General features: G+C 40.4%; 2 protein-coding genes across 6 annotated transcripts in view; one reads left to right on the forward strand and one right to left on the reverse strand.

Moving 5' to 3' along the window:
• The window catches only part of megf6b (multiple EGF-like-domains 6b), a 65,608-nt gene extending 64,039 nt beyond the window's left edge, over window positions 1-1,569 (forward strand). The window contains exons 37-38 of the mRNA XM_024269226.2: window positions 781-909; window positions 1,138-1,569. Coding sequence (XP_024124994.1) covers window positions 781-909; window positions 1,138-1,202 — 194 coding nt within the window. The 3' untranslated portion in view covers window positions 1,203-1,569. The remainder of the gene's footprint in view (window positions 1-780; window positions 910-1,137) is intronic.
• Window positions 1,570-4,011: 2,442 nt separating this feature from the next.
• The window catches only part of kcnab2a (potassium voltage-gated channel, shaker-related subfamily, beta member 2 a), a 104,864-nt gene continuing 91,043 nt past the window's right edge, over window positions 4,012-17,832 (reverse strand). For all 5 annotated transcript variants that reach the window (XM_024269232.2, XM_024269230.2, XM_024269231.2 and 2 more), the window contains 6 exons: window positions 15,903-15,988; window positions 15,634-15,754; window positions 13,651-13,745; window positions 12,634-12,754; window positions 10,178-10,266; window positions 4,012-5,860 (listed from right to left, as the gene is read on the reverse strand). In XM_024269232.2, the coding sequence (XP_024125000.1) occupies window positions 5,771-5,860; window positions 10,178-10,266; window positions 12,634-12,754; window positions 13,651-13,745; window positions 15,634-15,754; window positions 15,903-15,988 (602 nt within the window). In that variant the 3' untranslated portion in view covers window positions 4,012-5,770. The remainder of the gene's footprint in view (window positions 5,861-10,177; window positions 10,267-12,633; window positions 12,755-13,650; window positions 13,746-15,633; window positions 15,755-15,902; window positions 15,989-17,832) is intronic.

Below are 17,832 nucleotides of genomic sequence, written 5' to 3' on the forward strand. Positions count from 1 at the left end.
GAATAGCTCCACACTGGCTGACCGGTCCACAGCCCCAAAAAGGTTGGGGACCACTGAGCTATAATATTAGCTAAATGCCAAATTAGCTTAAAAAACAAACAAAAAAAAACCCAAAACACTTAGGGGTAGTCAAAAAAGCTAGCCTGTAGCTGGAAAAATAGCAAAATTTAAAATTGGCTATAAAAACAGAAAAAAGCCTAAATTAGCCAAAACAGCTAGCATTTAGCTGACATATAAGCTTAACTCCAAAACAGCCTAAAAACCAAAATAAAAAAGCCTAAATTAGCCAAAATAGCTAGCATTTAGCTGAAATATTAGCTTAACTCCAAAATAAATAAAAAAAATGAAAAAAGCCTAAATTAACCAAAACAGCTAGTATGTAGCTGAAATATTAGCTCAAATCCAAAATAGTTCAAACAAAATCTTAGTAAATCCCAAAATAGTCCAAAAAGCTAGAATGCCAATTTTTAAGAATAAATCAACTTCAACCTTAAATAACTTTAAATATTTTGCTCTCCATAAAAAAATGTTTTTTCAAAATTTTTTAAAAATAAAAATAAGTGCAAGATACCATCGGGCCTTTAAAAATAATAACAAAATGATCTGGAGGGCCAGATCCGGCCCCCGGGCCTTGACTTTAACACACGTGCTTTAGACGTTTAACTCATGTTTTTACCTCAGGAAAGGACTCAATCTTCCGATTTGTTTTCATCAGGGCTGCTGTTTCAAGCGCAGGTCAGAGCTGGGCGTTGAACCGTGATCTCTTGTGTTTCCTGTCAGACTGCAGAGCTGATCTCTTCGGGCCCGACTGCTCGGAGACCTGCACGTGTCAGAACCAGGCGCAGTGCGATCCTCGCAGCGGCCGCTGTCGCTGCCCGCACAGCTGGATCGGACCCTCCTGTCAAGAAGGTAGGGAGTCGGGCGCCGCCTGCTAGACCTCACCATCCACGACAGTTTCCTCCCTCCAGACAGCAGAGGAGACGTTTCTTGCTGACATGTTGAAATGGGAGTAAATAACTAGTAAAGGTGCTGACGGCGGAGGGCAGAACTGCAGACGCTGCACTCGGCTTTGCAGCTGATTTGCTCCTGATCGAATGTGAGCGGCGAGCTGGACTCAACGCTCCGTGTGTTCCTCAGGGGGACCGCCGCATCACTCCCACGGGAGCCGCCGAGGGGGCTCGCCGCATGACAACTCATTATAGCAGGAGAACAGAAACGGGGACGTTTCAGTGAAGGCTTCGGACAGCGAAGAGGAAGAATGATGGAAGCAGACTCTGGGAACTGCATCAGAACCGGGCTGTTCTGGGAATAAGTGCAGCGAGAGCTTTTTTGTTTTGCACTCACTTTGTTCATTTTGTCTTCAACGTACTGTATTTGAAGCAGACAGCCTCACTGGTTGATAAGGATGTTTTTTTCCAGGCTGATGATGCTTTACTGTACAGATGTTTTTTTTTTACCATACATTTCTTGCCAGGAGCAGCTGCTTGTTGATTTATTGAGTGCTTCATATTTATATTTTCTGCTGGTTCCGAGGCAAACACTCACAAACAAATAAAGAGACTGCTCCCAGTTTGGTTCGTCATTCTTAAGTTTTATCTTTTGATTGAAGATCAAATCTGTACATCCTGTCTAAACTTCAGATTCAAGCACAGTGCAAATAGCAACGCCTGCAGAAGAATTTGGAAATCAAAGAAAAAAAAAGAAAAGGCAGAGGTGATCACAACCAGAAATATGTACAAAGGTCAAGAGTTTATGTACAGACTCTCACGGTTTGTCTTCAGAGTGAACTCCATACATTACTGCACTGCAGCATTCCTCATAAACACCAACAGGTTGCTTCTTCTTCTTCTTCTTTTTTTTTTTTTAATTCGCTGTAACGTGGAGACAACACTGACAGGAAAAATGCATCATGACCTCGAAGGGGCAGGGGGGCGTTGTTAAACTCTACGGCTAAAACACAAAAAAATATATTCTCTTGGATCTACCTGTGGGTCAGTTTCAGGACCTCTTAAAGCATTTTTTTTTCTTTCCTCCTGTTTAGGTGAGGACACCAAACACACACATAATCGGACAATCTTCTGAATGGATCGGTACATTGGGAACAAAACAAAAAAAAACACAGATGTCCTCACAAAACGCACAGTGTCACAAGTCAAAGGGAAACACGGAGCATTTAGGAAACACGTTCTGCGTTGAGGAGGCGGAGCCTCCGCTGACTTCTGACTGCTAAATCTGACTAACTCAACAGAGCTGGAGCTGCTGGTTTGGAGAAGTAGTGCATTGTTTTTGGAAGCTGAGAACGACATACTTTGCTTTTTTTATAATCCTGTTTTCTCATGATAGTAGATGTTATCACAAGCAAACACATTTTGTGATAAAGAGAAAACAAAGAATATACTTTATTTCTTCTTAACTTGTCTAAATATCTCTGTTGCAACATGGGCTGGTGAATCTTCTGATACAGGATTTGTATATTTGTATAAACTCCCTAAACTTTATTTTTATCAGTTGTGTTTGCATACATTTCCTGTTGGGCCAAAAAGAAGAATATACTTTTTATTCTCTTCTTAACTTTTCCATATATCACTGTTACAATAGGGGCTTATGAATCTTCTGATACACAAGGTGTTTATTTGTATAAACCCCCTAAACTTTATTTTTATTAATTATGTTTGGGTACATTTCTTGTTGGACCAAAATAAAAAAGAAACTTTTTTCCTTCTAAACTCATCCAGACGTCACCGTTGCAGCATAGGCTTATGAACTTTCTGACACAGGAGGTGTATATTTGTATAAACCACCGAAACTTTTTTTTCTTATAAATTAAGTTTGCAAACATTTCCTGTTGAACCAAAAAGAAGAATACACTTTTTTTATCTTCTTAACTTGTCCAGATGTCACTGTTACAATAGGGGCTTATGAATCTTCTGATACACAAGGTGTATATTTGTATAAACCCCCTAAATTTTATTGTTAATAATTATGTTTGGGTACATTTCTTGTTGGACCAAAATAAAAAAAAGACTTTTTTTCCCTTCTAAACTCATCCAGACGTCACTGTTGCAACATAGGCTTATGAACCTTCTGACACAGGAGGTGTATATTTGTATAAACCACCTAAACTTTTTTTTTCTTATAAATTAAGTTTGCAAACAATTCCTGTTGGACCAAAATGAAGAATATACTATTTATTCTCTTCTTAACTTGTCCAGATGTCACTGTTACAATAGGGGCTTATGAATCTTCTGATACACAAGGTGTATATTTGTATAAACCCCCTAAACTTTATTATTAATTATGTTTGCATATATTTCCTGTAACGCGTTAACTTTCATAGCACTAGTATTTCCTCATGATAGCGAGACACCAGGTGTCGTTATTGTGAGAAATTGAGCAAAAAAAAAAGCAAGTTTGGCCATCTCAGCTTCCATAGATTTGAAGTGAAACTGTAACAAACGGTTTTGTTCTGAAAACGCCTTCTGACTAACACTGTGGTGCTTTGAGAACTTTATCCCAGACTTCTCTGATTTAAGAAAACTAAAAATCCTCAGTGTTTTTGGTGAGTCTGCATGTTACTGACTTGCAGTTCTGGTCTGTGCGTTCAGAAACCTTCAGGTGTATTCTATTACTGCAGGATCATTCAGACGAGGTGACTCTGCCGGGCTGCGGTCTGGGCGCTGGACTTGTGTCGTCCTCAGCAGAATGATTTCAGAGGACGACTGAGATTTTTTCCCCCCTACACTGCAAAAATTCTCAAAATTTGAGATAATTTATTTAACCCCTTAATGCCTGTTGTTGCAAATATGCGACAAACCACTTCGACTCTAAAATGACCTAAATGGTGTATCTACTTAAAACCAAAAATGTACGTGATTTATTTTATTATGGAAATGAATTCAGGCATTAAGGGGTTAAATGAGCACAAAATTCTCCCAATTTTTACCAAGAATTCTAAGACATGATTTCTCAAACTGTTATTTTGCTTTCTTGATCAGACTAAAATAAGACAAGTTTCCTTTCTTAAGATTCATTTATTTCCCCCTTATTTTCCTTTGAGATCTCAGACTTTTTCTCCGCTCCCTGCATGAACTTCACAAACAAACAAAGCCTGTTTGATTATTTTTTTTCAGGCACACAGAAACTACCACAACAGGGTGAGAGGGGGTATTAATTCAACCCTTTCGTACTCGCACACATTCTGGAGCAGCAGCACAGACCTTCAGTGATTCTGCTGCCGTCAAAGTAACCTACGAGTATCATCTGATTATCCCACCACTTTTAGCACAGACTGGTTATCTACACGCGTTAGTAAGCTGAGAAGCATCACCCTGCTTGTCCCGTAGGTACTGTAGGCTGGGTGAAGAAGGTCCATGCTGAGAGGATGTTCCACATGCTATTCACTTGTGCTTAAATCACAGTAAGAGAGCACCCGAAGGACAAAGAATGATGCAGGGTGGCATCACAGTCTGCAATAATACTCTGCTGCCGGAAACGAACCTTACCGATCCTAAAGCTGTTCCTATGCCTTCTGCATATGAAGGACTATTTTCTTAACTGCAAGAAGAGCTTGGTTAGGTCAAGATATATAGGTATACATGGAGTACAAAGATGTGTAAGAAGCTGGGCAGCACATGCTTCAAGATGCTTTCTATAATGCAGGAAGTGATCGCCGGAGGATGAATACAGATAAAGAAAAATATCTTTGGCTCGAGCCACGCTTAAGAGATACTGCTCCCCCCACACACACACACGAGAGAAGACAACAGAGCACAACTTCCTGACCGCTTGAAACCGCCGGCTTCATTCCCTGAGCTGTCGCGCTGCTCCTCTACGCCAAAGCCCGAAGCACAACTGCAAAATAAGGCAAAATTCTTGAACAAAACTTGATCAAGGAGGGGGTTCGGGTGAGGAGGGATCCCTCCCTGCGCAGAGGGACACACAGTGAAGCGGGGGGACTCGACTGCGGCTGTCGGGGGGTTAAATGAACGTTTTTGCCCCAGCTGGAGCTCCGGCGCGGCGGAGGATCTGCGGCTCCCCAGCAGAGGGCAGCGTTGGGCTGGACAGACACGCCGAGGGAGGACGAGGAGCGGAACCATCGGGAGGCGACGTGATTCTATAGTGCAATGGCTGTGAGATAAGACTACATTAAGACCATCCTCTCTACCCCCCATACTGACAGTACTAAAGTGCTGATATTTGAAGCCCGGACTGGGCTGGTCATGTCGACGACTCTCAGAGGAACCTGGACGCCTGTTCCAGCGAACGCAGCGTCTCAGGAACAAATGCATGGCTAAGGTACATGTGCAACAATATTTTCTCATTTATTCATACTATGAGCTTCTCTTTAGCTGCATTCCCTTTTAGAAAATAAACAAAAAATAGAAATCTGGCTGCCAAGCAAGCGTGTGCTTATTTATTCTTTTTTTTCTTTTAAATGTTGTAATTATTCTCTATGGTTTTTAACATATGTTCAGCAGGATTGAATGTATAACTGATTTACGTATGAGCGCGTATCCCTAACCTCTTTCACTGCTGTCCGTCTCTCTTTGTTTATCCCGTCCTTGCTCTGTGGAGGTGACTTCTGCCCCCCCCACCCTTTTCTCAACTTATCCTTGTAACTCTAAATGAGGTGCCCTGCGTGGCCTTGGTGGGGCCAGACTCATGCGCCAGGGTCTCACTCAGTAAAAGCTCAAGCAAACAGAGGATCAGGCAAAGGTGGGGGACTGCGGCTGCAGGCCGGGCGGGGCGGCGCCGAAGCCGAAGCCGCGCGTTAGGAGCGGTAGTCCTTTTTACTGTACGGCTTGTTCCCCAGGATGCTGTCCACCTCGTGTGTGATGGACGACGACAGCTTGGGAAGAACCTGCGAACACAACAGATTCGCTTAGAATCCACTCGCGACTCAAGTCAAACAGATTTTTGGTTTAAAATCCCACTCTGAGCATCTTTTGAGCTATTTTCAAAGCGTTTCCAGTGTTTTTTTTTTTAATTATTATTATAGATATGCTTTTTTCAGCCAGAGTTAATAAAAAAAAATGAAATTTTCTAGGACATAGTTTCTGCAGAGCGACAGGAGTTCATTAGAAATTCACCTCTGAGTTGTGGGGAGTAATTTCCCATCATCCCTTTGGCTATGTCAGAATTCCCACCCTAATCCCTAACTACTACAAACTATGACGACAGAACTATCTAGATCCCTGGATTTTAAAAGCGATTCAGAAACCATCTATGGAGAGAAAATAGACACACTCCGATTTGTGCGTGGATAATTCTTGTAATTTTTTACTCATGACGTCACTGATTTCACAAGTTAGTTTTCTCAAGTGAGAATCTAATCAATCCAAGCATTTTGTGTCTATTTATGATAGCACTTCATTGTAAGAGTAAAAATGATTATGGTTTATTAAAAAAATACATTTAAACACTTTTTTCTGCAAAAAAATGTTCAAACACAATGCATTGTGGTCTATATTCACTAATTTAGTGAGTTTTTCGCAAATAAATTTCTAGTGCACTCGACTTTGGAATTGTAGATTCAGATTGAACTAGAAAATGGCGAACGCACTTTATAGTGAAGGGGAGAACAAAGTCAGGCCTCGAGGGCCGGTTTCCTGCATGTTTCCCAACCAACCGGCCATTGAAGCTCCTTATTGGCTAAACACACCTGATCCAGGTGATCACCAGCAGTTAAGGCAGGGTTTATGGAAGGAGGCCGGCCCTCGAGGACTGGACAACCCTGCACTATATAGTGAAATAATTCAGACATAGCCTTTGTTTACACTCTCCCACTAGCTTACAGCTCCTCACACCCCAACCCAACATTAATGTGCAACAAAAATGGTGAGGAATATCGGAGTCGTACACTATAGTTTTTTTTTACTGATTCACCACAATTTGAATAAAAAAAATACCCAAAAATGCAATTTTCCTCTTAATATTCTTTATAGATGTCTTCTATCATAAGAAAAGATGCTACAAGATCACGTTAAAAACCCCATTTTCATTGGAGTGGGTCTTCAACAACCTTTCTGACAAAAAGCATAAAAAGAAAGAGAAATATCTCGACCCAGAATGCAGCTGAAGCCGAGGATGATGGGACTTGCTTTGTTTCCAGTTCTTATTGATTTGTTTGGACAGTCTGGCTTCCATTATCAATACAGCAAACACACAGGGAATGCTTTTGTGTCCTTGGAAGAGGATCTTGAGTAAATATTTTAGTGATAAGAAAAGTCTGGCGTCACGTTTGTTTAAAAAAACTGTGAAAGTAAAAAAAAAAAAAAAAGAGCTACAAGTAAAAAACAGAATTGATAAATGCAGGAGACATTTTTTTCTAATTTGGTTTGCATTTGTCATCGATCGATTACAAAGCGTTTATCATTTAAAGAAGGGCAGGAGGGGGAAATAAAACATCTACAGCAGGAAAGGAAAACGTTTGAAAAGTAAAAACCTGTTTACAAAAACTGATAAACCGGGTTGAAATATCATTTACAGTGGGGAATAAGTCCCTCATATTGACAAAAAAAGAGATGAACAGTCTGTCATAAAGCGCTCCAGTCATCTCCACAACAGTAATGAATGTCTCTGATAACGCTCATCGGGACTCAAGCTGCCAGACGAGGAAGGAATTGATGTTTTGGCAGCTCATCAACAAAGCGGGGAGAGTGGGCGGAGTTCATTTGTCGTCAGGGAGAAACATTAATTCTACTGCCGTCCATAAAAGACGTGTCTGTTTCAAACAGTTCAAAGCATCAGTTTTATCATTTAGCGAGCATATTCATCACTTTTCCCTTAAAGCTTGGCAAAGATTCTATTTGCATTCCTCTGAGGAGCTTAATAATGTTTTTATCTCTTTTTCTACTACAGTATTTTTAATTACTGATGCAAATAATGATGTTTATGGTGTATTGTAAACCTCATTAGTAATTTTAACAAAATAATTTTCAACTAAATCAGTGTTTTTGTAGAAATATTTTTTTACAGACGTTACTTTTTTAGAGTAAAATACAGATATGCAATAAAAGATGAATACTCTGCTAATTAGTTGATACATGCAAAGATTTAAAACTTCTTTTTTTTAGACATTTAAGATATCTTATCAGGTTTTAAGCTGTTTTAAATGATCTTTCCAAGGTTTTTCTGATAAATCAGCACAGGATTAGTGAGGGTCCTGGGGTTTCCTTTTACTCCTTTCAAGGGATCAAACTTGTGATTTATTGTGTGATTTGTTATTTCATGTATTATTACCTGAAATAAACCATTTCATTCATTCATTCAAAGTAAGTGTGATAATATATATAGATGTGTATGTCTTTGGTTGAGCTTCATGTTCATGTTAATCCTCCACAGCTGTTTTCAATCCTCTTAATTGCTCAGTCTATTTTGTTTTCAGCTGCTCATCCTGTTCGTCACTCTTTTACTATTAAATTATTATTAAAAGAGTCAAAGGTTTTGTCTGAATTCCTTCCCTACTCACTATATAGTGCGTTCGCCATTTTTCTAGTGCTTTCCAAATCTACAAGTCCATAATTGAGTGACCTAAAAATTTCCCAGAAGTCATTGCAAAAAATCAGGGTGCATCGATGCTCACTACATTAGAGAATATAGACCACAATGCATTGCAGTCAAATAATTTTTGTGAAAAAGAAGTGTTTAAATGTATTTTTTGTAATAAACCATCATTGTTTTCAACATCAGAAAAAGTCGTGAACCTGGTGTCCAAATTGGTTTTAAAATCCAAGGCACTAGATTTTAGTAGGTAGGGATTAGGATCACTTAGCTCCACTTTTGATGACAGAAAAACTTGATTTAAGACCGAAAAAAATGTTCTTGATTTAATAAATCTTAATGGCACATCTAAATACATTAAACAAAAATGTAGATTTGGTAACACTTTAGGTAAGGGGCTCCAAAACCCTCAAAATAATGTTGACAAAGATCGTTAATATATTTGTTAAGCTTGTAAGAAGTTTATTAATATAGCTTTTGCAGACAATAGTCTCAAATTAGATGTTAATAATTCTTATTAAGTATGTTAGTAAGACTTATTTAACTTATTGTGCTAATACATATCTTCCTAACACCCTATAAACACATTATCAATGTTTGTGTATGTGTTAATTAAGCTTGATATGGAATCTTGTGATAAAGTATTACTGTAGACTTCTGTTCTGAAAATAAGTTTTAGATTTAATGATGATGTATTAAGATGTCCCAACTTGTATAAGATTCCCATTTTTTTCTAAAATGAGCCATTTTCACTTAATACACTCATTTTTAATCATGTAATCATGTAATTACTACAATTAAGTACATAAAAACAAAAAAATATATAAATAAACGAATTGCTTAGAATTAGCAAAAAATTAATTTGAAGTAATTTGACTAAAAGTTTGCTTATTTTTTCCTTTTTAAAAGCTTGTGTGAAATTCCTTGTTTCTAGATTTTTATATTTTATTAAAAGATTTCTTGTTAATAAAAAATACTTAATGGAGAGATCATTTAACTACTTTCTAGTGATTTTCTTCGACCTCGTTTAATAAATTCTGCGTGAAGCTGCGTCCATCTCGACTAGTTGATTTTTTTAAACCCAGCCCTCTTAGTAGAATTTTATTTATTAGATCCCTTTTTAATTATTTTTCAGTGTATAAATGATTTCACTTTTTTATTGCTCCACAAATAATTATGGAAATAAATGCTCCAATGACTGCAAAAGGGGTATTGTAATGGAGGCAGTGAATTAAACAAGTAATCATAATTGAATTCCCGAGGAAGACGAGAACCTGCTCACAGGGGGGCTGTGGCCTATTTTAGGGTGGGCATTCTACAGAATTGGAAAACAGCAGAGACCTTTGGGAAATGTGAACTTAGCATTTTGGATGTTGTGCAGCCAAAAAAATGTAAAAAAAAAAGCAGAGATAGAAATAGTGGAAAGTGGGGATGCTGATTATTGCGGCGAAGGACGTCATCCGAGAACCCCATTAAAGAGCACGTCTTATCAGCAGACTGAGAAGAGCCCGGGAGCTCGTCTCCAACCCCCCCGGCGACAGATACTCCCCTGACCTTATTAACACGGTACAGTAAAGCAGCCGAGCATGCAGCACTGAGCTACAGCGCTGCAGTCGGGGGCAGGAACAGGCTGTTTCGCGCCGCAGGGCACATTTTTCTTCTTCTGAAGCCTCACCTGTATCGCTCCGATGTTCTCCATCAGCTGGTCGGTGTTGGACGCCCCTAAAAGCACGGAGCTCACCCCCTCATTCCGTAGACACCACGCTGCAGGAGAGACAGAAATGACACTCCCGCCGCAGTGACAACACAAGCAAGGAGGTCTTTGAGGCAAAAAAGGCTCAGAAATCCTCAGATGAGCTAAAAAAGAAGATACTCACAGCGCTGATATGAAATCATTCTGTTCTACATACTCACCTTTGTGGCTGAACTGTCACATATAACCCCCCCACACCCTCCACAAGGAGAAAAAAGGTCTCCACGGATCATTTCTTCGTCTGTTCAGAACAATGAGCCATGAAACTCGAATGGCTCCTACACTCCAGCTCGGATCTCTTCTGCTCACCTCACGCATCGAGCCGACTGGGTTCATTTGTCATGGCGGGCTGGAGTTTCTGCCACGATTTAAGTAACAAGACTAAAGCTGACAAAAGAGCTTCAACCGCTCAAAGTGAAGCGTGGAACCTCGACAGAAAACACGTTATGTCTTAAAGGCTGAGGTGATTTTTTTTAAGTGCTGAGAACAAATTCACGTCCATAACTCATCCCTGCTCTGTATCATCCAATACATCTGGATGCAACTGGGGGGAAACACACGTGTAAGCAGATTACGGAATAAAGGGAATGAGAATGTTGAGGTAAAAATAGTGGGATTAAGATTCTACACATCATAATTAGACCGCGCTCGAAACAAACCAGACAAGGAAAACCTCTAAGAAGGTAAGATTACAGCGTCCTGCTCTCTGGTCGCAGTCTAAATCCAGAATCGTTTCCGGCAGCTTCAAGCTCTGTTCCACCAAAGCGGTGCTGATGGTGATATGAAGCTCCTGTTCTAGATCAATAAGGGATCCTTTAAAGTCCCACTTTTTGATCCATTGTTTCAAGTAGTGTTGGGCAATATATAAAATATATCACGATATATCCCAATTAAGTATATTTTACGTTTTTTTCTGAATTCTCTGGGGTTTCCTACAGGACTGCTAATGCTAATGCTAGGTCGACCTAATCTTTATAAACTCACAGGCATGAACCTCCAAACTTTTTTAAGGATTTTTTTTTAAGTAACCATTTATGGTCTAAAACAGTTTTTTTCTCATACTTTCTTTTTCTTCTGGAATAAGGTGTAATGCTATAGCACGATCGTCACCTAGTGGCCAAACTGAAACGCCCTCCAGGAGAGGCAGAACAATCGTTGGAGTTTCGCCGTTTGAGAAGTCATGTAACACTGTATGCTATTAGCAATCTCATTATAATTTCACTAATACATCAGATTAATATGAATATCTCCAAAACAGATATAGATATTATTAATGTATTTCTAGACAAATGTGTCTAGATGTGTGAACTGTGTAAACTCAACATTGAATTGAATTGAGTGAATTGAAAAAAACGGGAAAAAAAACAGGTTGAAACGAGGTACTACAGCTGAATTTTGTAAAATTCTGTAACGCTTGGTCATTATCGTGTTAGCTTTAGCATGGCTCGTAGGTGTTTTGCCTTCAGTTGTCAAAAATCTACTATCTTGCACAACTTTCCAGAGGAGTTATACAACAGTGGTTTAGTGCAATTGGCATTGAATCCAGCAAACTCCGTCCTGGTGATGGATTCTCAATGAACGTGTCACTCTGGATTGTTTGTTTAATACGTTAGCCTTTATTAGCTTATAATGCTAACACCATTTAGGAATATCCTCAACATCCACAGAAAGTTCTGAGGAGATACTGGCATCACTTTCCTCGGTACCACTCTCCATTTTGAAGAGTGACTACGTTACCTCAAGCTAACCTCACTGTCAATCACAGATATAAAACCACACCTACCCCGCTCAGGCCGCCCACCCTAGTCCCGCCCCCTTTGTTTTTGCATTTTTCAAATCTGGGCTGAGAGTGGAGTCCTGTTGTGTTACCTTTTAAATATGTCCTTCATCGTCAGAAAAATGCAACAACAATATGACACTTTCAGAGCATTAAAGAGCAATGAAGTCTAGTTTATGACTAGTTTCCCTGTGATGGTGAACAAAAAAAAAAAAAAAATCGACATTGATCTGCTTTTAGATTTATGTACTGTGTCACTGACGTTTGCTGCTGTAACGGCCCTCGCAGGACTGACTGTCTTTAAGGTTTGCACGTTTGTGCGGTGCTGCCCTGCAGTAAATCAATACACGTTGCCCACTAGATTTATTTCTGGGATGCTATTTTGATGCTGCAGGATTCGTGTCCACACCGCCAGCCTGCATACGCTGCATGCTGTTTGAAATCCATGCGTCGATGCTCAAAGCGAACCTCTCTTTCTTTCATTTACAAATTCTGTAATATGTTAGGATTCCTCTCACGCTCCAGGATTTTTTTTTCACCCCAGAGGGACGGACGGACAGACAGACAGAAAGAGAGAGAGCAGCAGAGTGTATCTGCGTACCGATGGCGAGTTGGGGCAGAGTGCAGCCCAGCCGCTCCGCGATTGCCTGCAGCTCTTTCAACTTCGCCTGCTGACGCCGGCCCTCCTCGCTCAAGATCTTGTCCTTCAACCACTGGTAGCCCTGTCGAAAACACAGCACACCTGCTCAAAAACACAGCCCTGCTCACACTGCTGCTCTGCAGCGCCGGTGTCACCAGGGCCTGTTTTTAAACACGTGACTCTGTCTCCTGCTGGCAGCACCTCGGCCAGGAGGATAAAACTCCAGCCTCTTAATGTTATGAAGGCGTTAAAAAAACAGTAAAAACACAAGAACTCTGTCTGACAACAGCCTAAACATCGGACAACCACAAACATCCACAGACAACAAGAAGCCAAACGGGAAGAACTGCACAACACAGGAGCCAGACAGGGTCCACCTGGGAGTTACAGATGCAGAAACCACAAACAGACAGCATGCCAGTTCACCACAACAACACACAGCACTGCACAGTCAGGTGTTTGGAGTGAGCGCTGGACGCCGAATGTTCCAAAACACATGATTGCATCGCGGCTAATGGAAGATCTGTCACTTTACAGCAGAAAGGTCCATCGGGGCCGAATATTTTCTCACTTAAACTCCGACAACGGCTTGAGAATCTGCTTTTGGCTTGCTCACGCTGAGAGAAAACAAGACGGGATTCACTTTGATCGTTCAGCTTCGGTTTGTGTTAATTCCAGTATTTCAGAAAGGAGAACGGGCGGATTTTGTAGCATGACTCCTCTGTGCACTAAAACGCATCTCACTGAAAGCGGCTGACAAACTGCGTCAAACAGCAGTGCTGGTGCAGACGAACACACGGGGGGGTCGGCACGGCACTGAAAACACACAGGTACACAGATACAGAACCTGAAAGACACAAAAGCACAATGAAAACAACCAGCAACCAGTGTGTGTGTGTGTGGGGAGGAACTGTACGGTGAGGGGCTGAACACACGAGTGGAGTTAGGTGAGATCAAGTGAAATAACGGCGTGTCTACCTTCAGAGACGCCCGAGAGAAAGGAGGCACCCTGCCGTCGTATTTCCCTGAGATGATCCCACAGGCCAGAGGAGACCACGTCATGGCCCCCACACCTGAGAACACAAACCAGACCGCTGAGCAAAGCAAATCAGTGGTTTTACACGCGTTCCCAGCGGTCTTTTAGTTAGGATTATTAGGGGTGCGTATTGGCAAGAGTCTGACGATATGATACGTATCCCGATACGTGTCTAACGATACGATATGTATCGCGATGTATCCCAAGACTAAACCAAGAGTATGACAGATGAAAAAAACTAACCTGAATATTAATACATCTGTCAAATGATAAAATTCATTTTATTTAATGATCACATTAACTACTACAACTGTTTCTCATATACAGGTCGCTTTACCCAAGCAAATTCATTTTCTTTTTCTTTTAGTAAATTAAGAAATATTTATTTTTATAGGGAACAGTCAACATTGTCAGATTTCTGCTACAAAATATAGAAGAAAAAGAAGATAGAATGAATGTGCCTTAAACAATAAGGTTCTAAAAGTATGACTGAAGAAAAAAAGTGCTGTTTATTTCTAACATTGCTAAACTTAGCATTTAACCCGTGCTCTATGTGATGGGGTCCAGATGATCCAAGCTTTACACTGATGTGTTATCATCCCATGACAAATGTGGATGAAGGTGGACAGGATGTCATGTCTCAAACGGACACCAGTGACGATCAAAAATCATTGAGAAAAAAGGTTCAGCGCATGTTTTGTGGGGTCCAGATGACCCCACTCCCAACGTCAACATACCAAGGATAGCACAAGGGTTACATGGTTCAGGGGCTTGAACCGTGCTTGAACGGGAGCTTTAAAGTTAAAGGGGAAAAAAAAGACAATTCTTCCCAGAAACTAAGATGCTTTATTTTACCGCTCATCGCCATGACGACGTTCTTTTTTCAAAGAATTGTACACATGGTTCTGATCCATCAGTTTGCATAATTAGAATCTATAGCAGCTGTATTGCTTCACTCGTTCTTAACTGAGCGACAACAAAGCACAAAGCAAATTTGCGTTTTTATAAGATACGTGTCACTGTGATACAGGAGGTCTGTGTGCCAGAATCTATCTTCAGCAGAACTTTGGCCTGCTTTGGAGATACTGATACTGGCAGCAACGTGGCACAGAGTTTTCGTTCGGTACCCAACGAAAGTCAAAACTAAGTCCATGTCTCATAACAACAAAAACCGCAAGGTTGAACTTTTAACAGAAGCTGGTTTTTGATGTTGTTTTGGCATAGAGCTGCTCAAAGAGACTCTGGATTGTGTTGCCAACTAGTGGTCGGAAGTTTAGGTGGAAAACAAAAGCAAAACACTGAAGGACGATCATAAATAATTAAATATTTTCCTGTTAACATTTTAAATCGATACAAATATTGCCAAGTAAAATATCGCGATATATCGGCAAATCGTTTCCCCCCAAAACCCATAATGATTATGTTGTTTTCAAGAGACTTACGTTGTTTTCTAGGATATTGTTTCATCAGAACCTCTGAGTTGTGGCCGGAGTTATTAGCACCGAGTAAGCCTGCCTCGATTTCCCATCATCCCTTTATCCAAATCCAAGCTAACATTAGCGGTGCATTAAAAACGACGAGTAGTTTTGGAGCTAACCAGCGCCGTACAGTGTTGAGCCAGATTCCAGTTCAGACGAGGAAAGCAAAGACGTTCATGGATGTATTTGTCTACAAGTGGATACATCAGAATGGAGCTTGTGGCAGATTTTAGCTTCTACATCACAGCTTCATGGTTTTTCCAACTGTATTTTTGCTTCTGCTCATGATTCACAATTATTCTTCATATATGTTCCTTATTATAAGAAAATGCAACAGAAGCATGATAAAAACAGGATTTTTTAAACTTAGAAATATAAATATATATATCAATATTTTTAACCTTTAATCTGCTGCTTGAAGAGATGAATGCATCCACACATGCTCACCTATCTTATGGAAGAGCTCAGGGAGCTGCACCTCCACCTTCTCCCTCTGAAACATGTGGTACTCCGCTTGCTCACAGATTGGAGGAATTTGGTTGAACTGCCGCGCCACAGAATATGCTTCCTAAAAGAAAAAGTAATAAAACAGTCGAGCTTTATTAAAACAGACACCGTGGAGTCGCACGTTTAAAATGAAACTGATATTACTTATATTTCCCAAAGCAGGCTTAAAAAGTATGGAGATTTATCTGCAGAAAGACACAATCTCTCACCATGATTTCCATCGGGCTCCAGCGGGATGTCCCCCAGTACATGGCCATGCCCTGATTTATCACATGCGTCATCGCTCGAACCGTTTCTGCGAGTGCACGTTCAGAAAACCGTCATATAACACACAAACACGAGTTTCTTTAATCTTACAAGAGACATATTTGTGATCATTTGCAAGCCAAATGGGCCCCGGCCATCGAGTCGGGAGGAGGGGAGGCTGATTATGCTAATCAGAGAGCAGAGCGTCCTGATGAGGACGACATCTGCTCCTAACAAGCCCCACTTGAATGACATTCAAATTCATCAGAACTTGTCTTCTCTTAAGTCACACTGTAGAGCCTTTTTTCTTTCTTTTTTTCTTTTTGATCTGCAACATGTTACATGAAAAGGGATCCCGTGAATAAATAGGAGATGACAGCCATACGCGCAGCAGTTAAAATCTTTAATCGCACACAAAGTGAGTTGACATCCTGGATGACAGCTTGTGTATTTTAAGCACTGAAGGTTCAAAGTATGTCAGGGAGGCTTTTTTTTCCCACCACCCTTCAATGTTTTGGGAGAATGTAAAAGGAGATTCCTCCGCTGGTATTGTTTCCACGGATCAACATCTTTTATGGAGGAGTTACAGCCGTGTCTGACGTGTTTGATATCGAGCTTAAATCTCACATCACCCAGCTGTAATTTCCGCCTGTGTTGTCAGCTTAAAGGAAATGTACTGCATGAGACCTCGGAGCCAGATATGGAAGTGTTAGATAATGATAAGGCTTCCCGGACACGGAGGAGAACAAGGTGTGTTCTGAGGAACGCCAGCTTTGGAGCAATCCTCCGTCCCTGATGTTCTTTTAACAAATCGATATTTGTGGAGTATGGGTGTCAGATCAACTTTTGATCTATTTTTAAATCATTCCCAGTAGTCTTGTAACAATAATGATGTTACGTCCCCTATGTGGATAAACCTTGCTCGGGTTTAGGGGGAAAAATACAAAAGGGGACATTAACAAAAACTGGACACCAATGAGAATAAAAGGAACAGTTTTTTTAAATAAAGGAAATCCAGTGTCCTGAAACTACGGAAGCCGAAAACGGAGTGCCTTACTTTTTTTTTTTGGATCGTTTTCTCGTGATAACGACATATTATTTCGTTATCACAAGAAAACAAAGTTTGTTTTTATTTATTAGTGGATCTATGCTCTTTAAACGTCTTAATTCAGTCTCATGCACCAGCCACTCCCTTAATTTCCCCCAAAACTCTGAACAAACATCGATAGACAGAGAGCTGCAGAGCGTGTCTGCATGGTGAGTTCACTGAGATCCGGACATCAGCAGCAAAACAAAGCAGTTTATCAGAGAGAACGTTGAGTATCAGCAATGATCCATATATAATCAATTGAATTTTTTCATGAAAACTGCTTTGTTTCCCCGAGGTTACATAAAAATGACAAAACCATAGTAGCGGATTGAGTTGGGCTGAGTGGCATTTTTGGTGTGCTAATGTCCGCAGTTCATTGAACACATCATGCGGAGATTCTTGTCTGCGCTGTGATCAGTGGGAAATAAGGGCTGAGGGCTGGTGGATAAGACGGATTGAAGGCGTTTGAGGAGTGTAGACCCACTAATAAAATAATAAAAGAAAATAGACTACAAAAACTTTTCTGGAGTGTTCTTCTGCTGTTTTTCTTGTTAACCACAAAATAAATAGACTTAAAGCTGAAGTTTTTGCCTCTCCGTGCGGAAAAGGGAGTGTAGGACTCTTCCTTCTTCATTATTAATTATCTCGTTATCACGAGATAACGAATTCGTTTTCTCGTGATAACGAGATATTATGTCGTTATCACGAGAAAACGATCCAAAAAAAAAAAAAAAGGAAGGCAGGCCGTTTTCGGCTTCCGTATGAAACTAAACAAAATCAAATAATTAGTTTCGTTGACAAGG

Source organism: Oryzias melastigma, linkage group LG5 (assembly GCF_002922805.2).
Source record: "Oryzias melastigma strain HK-1 linkage group LG5, ASM292280v2, whole genome shotgun sequence".
Lineage (NCBI taxonomy): Eukaryota > Metazoa > Chordata > Actinopteri > Beloniformes > Adrianichthyidae > Oryzias > Oryzias melastigma.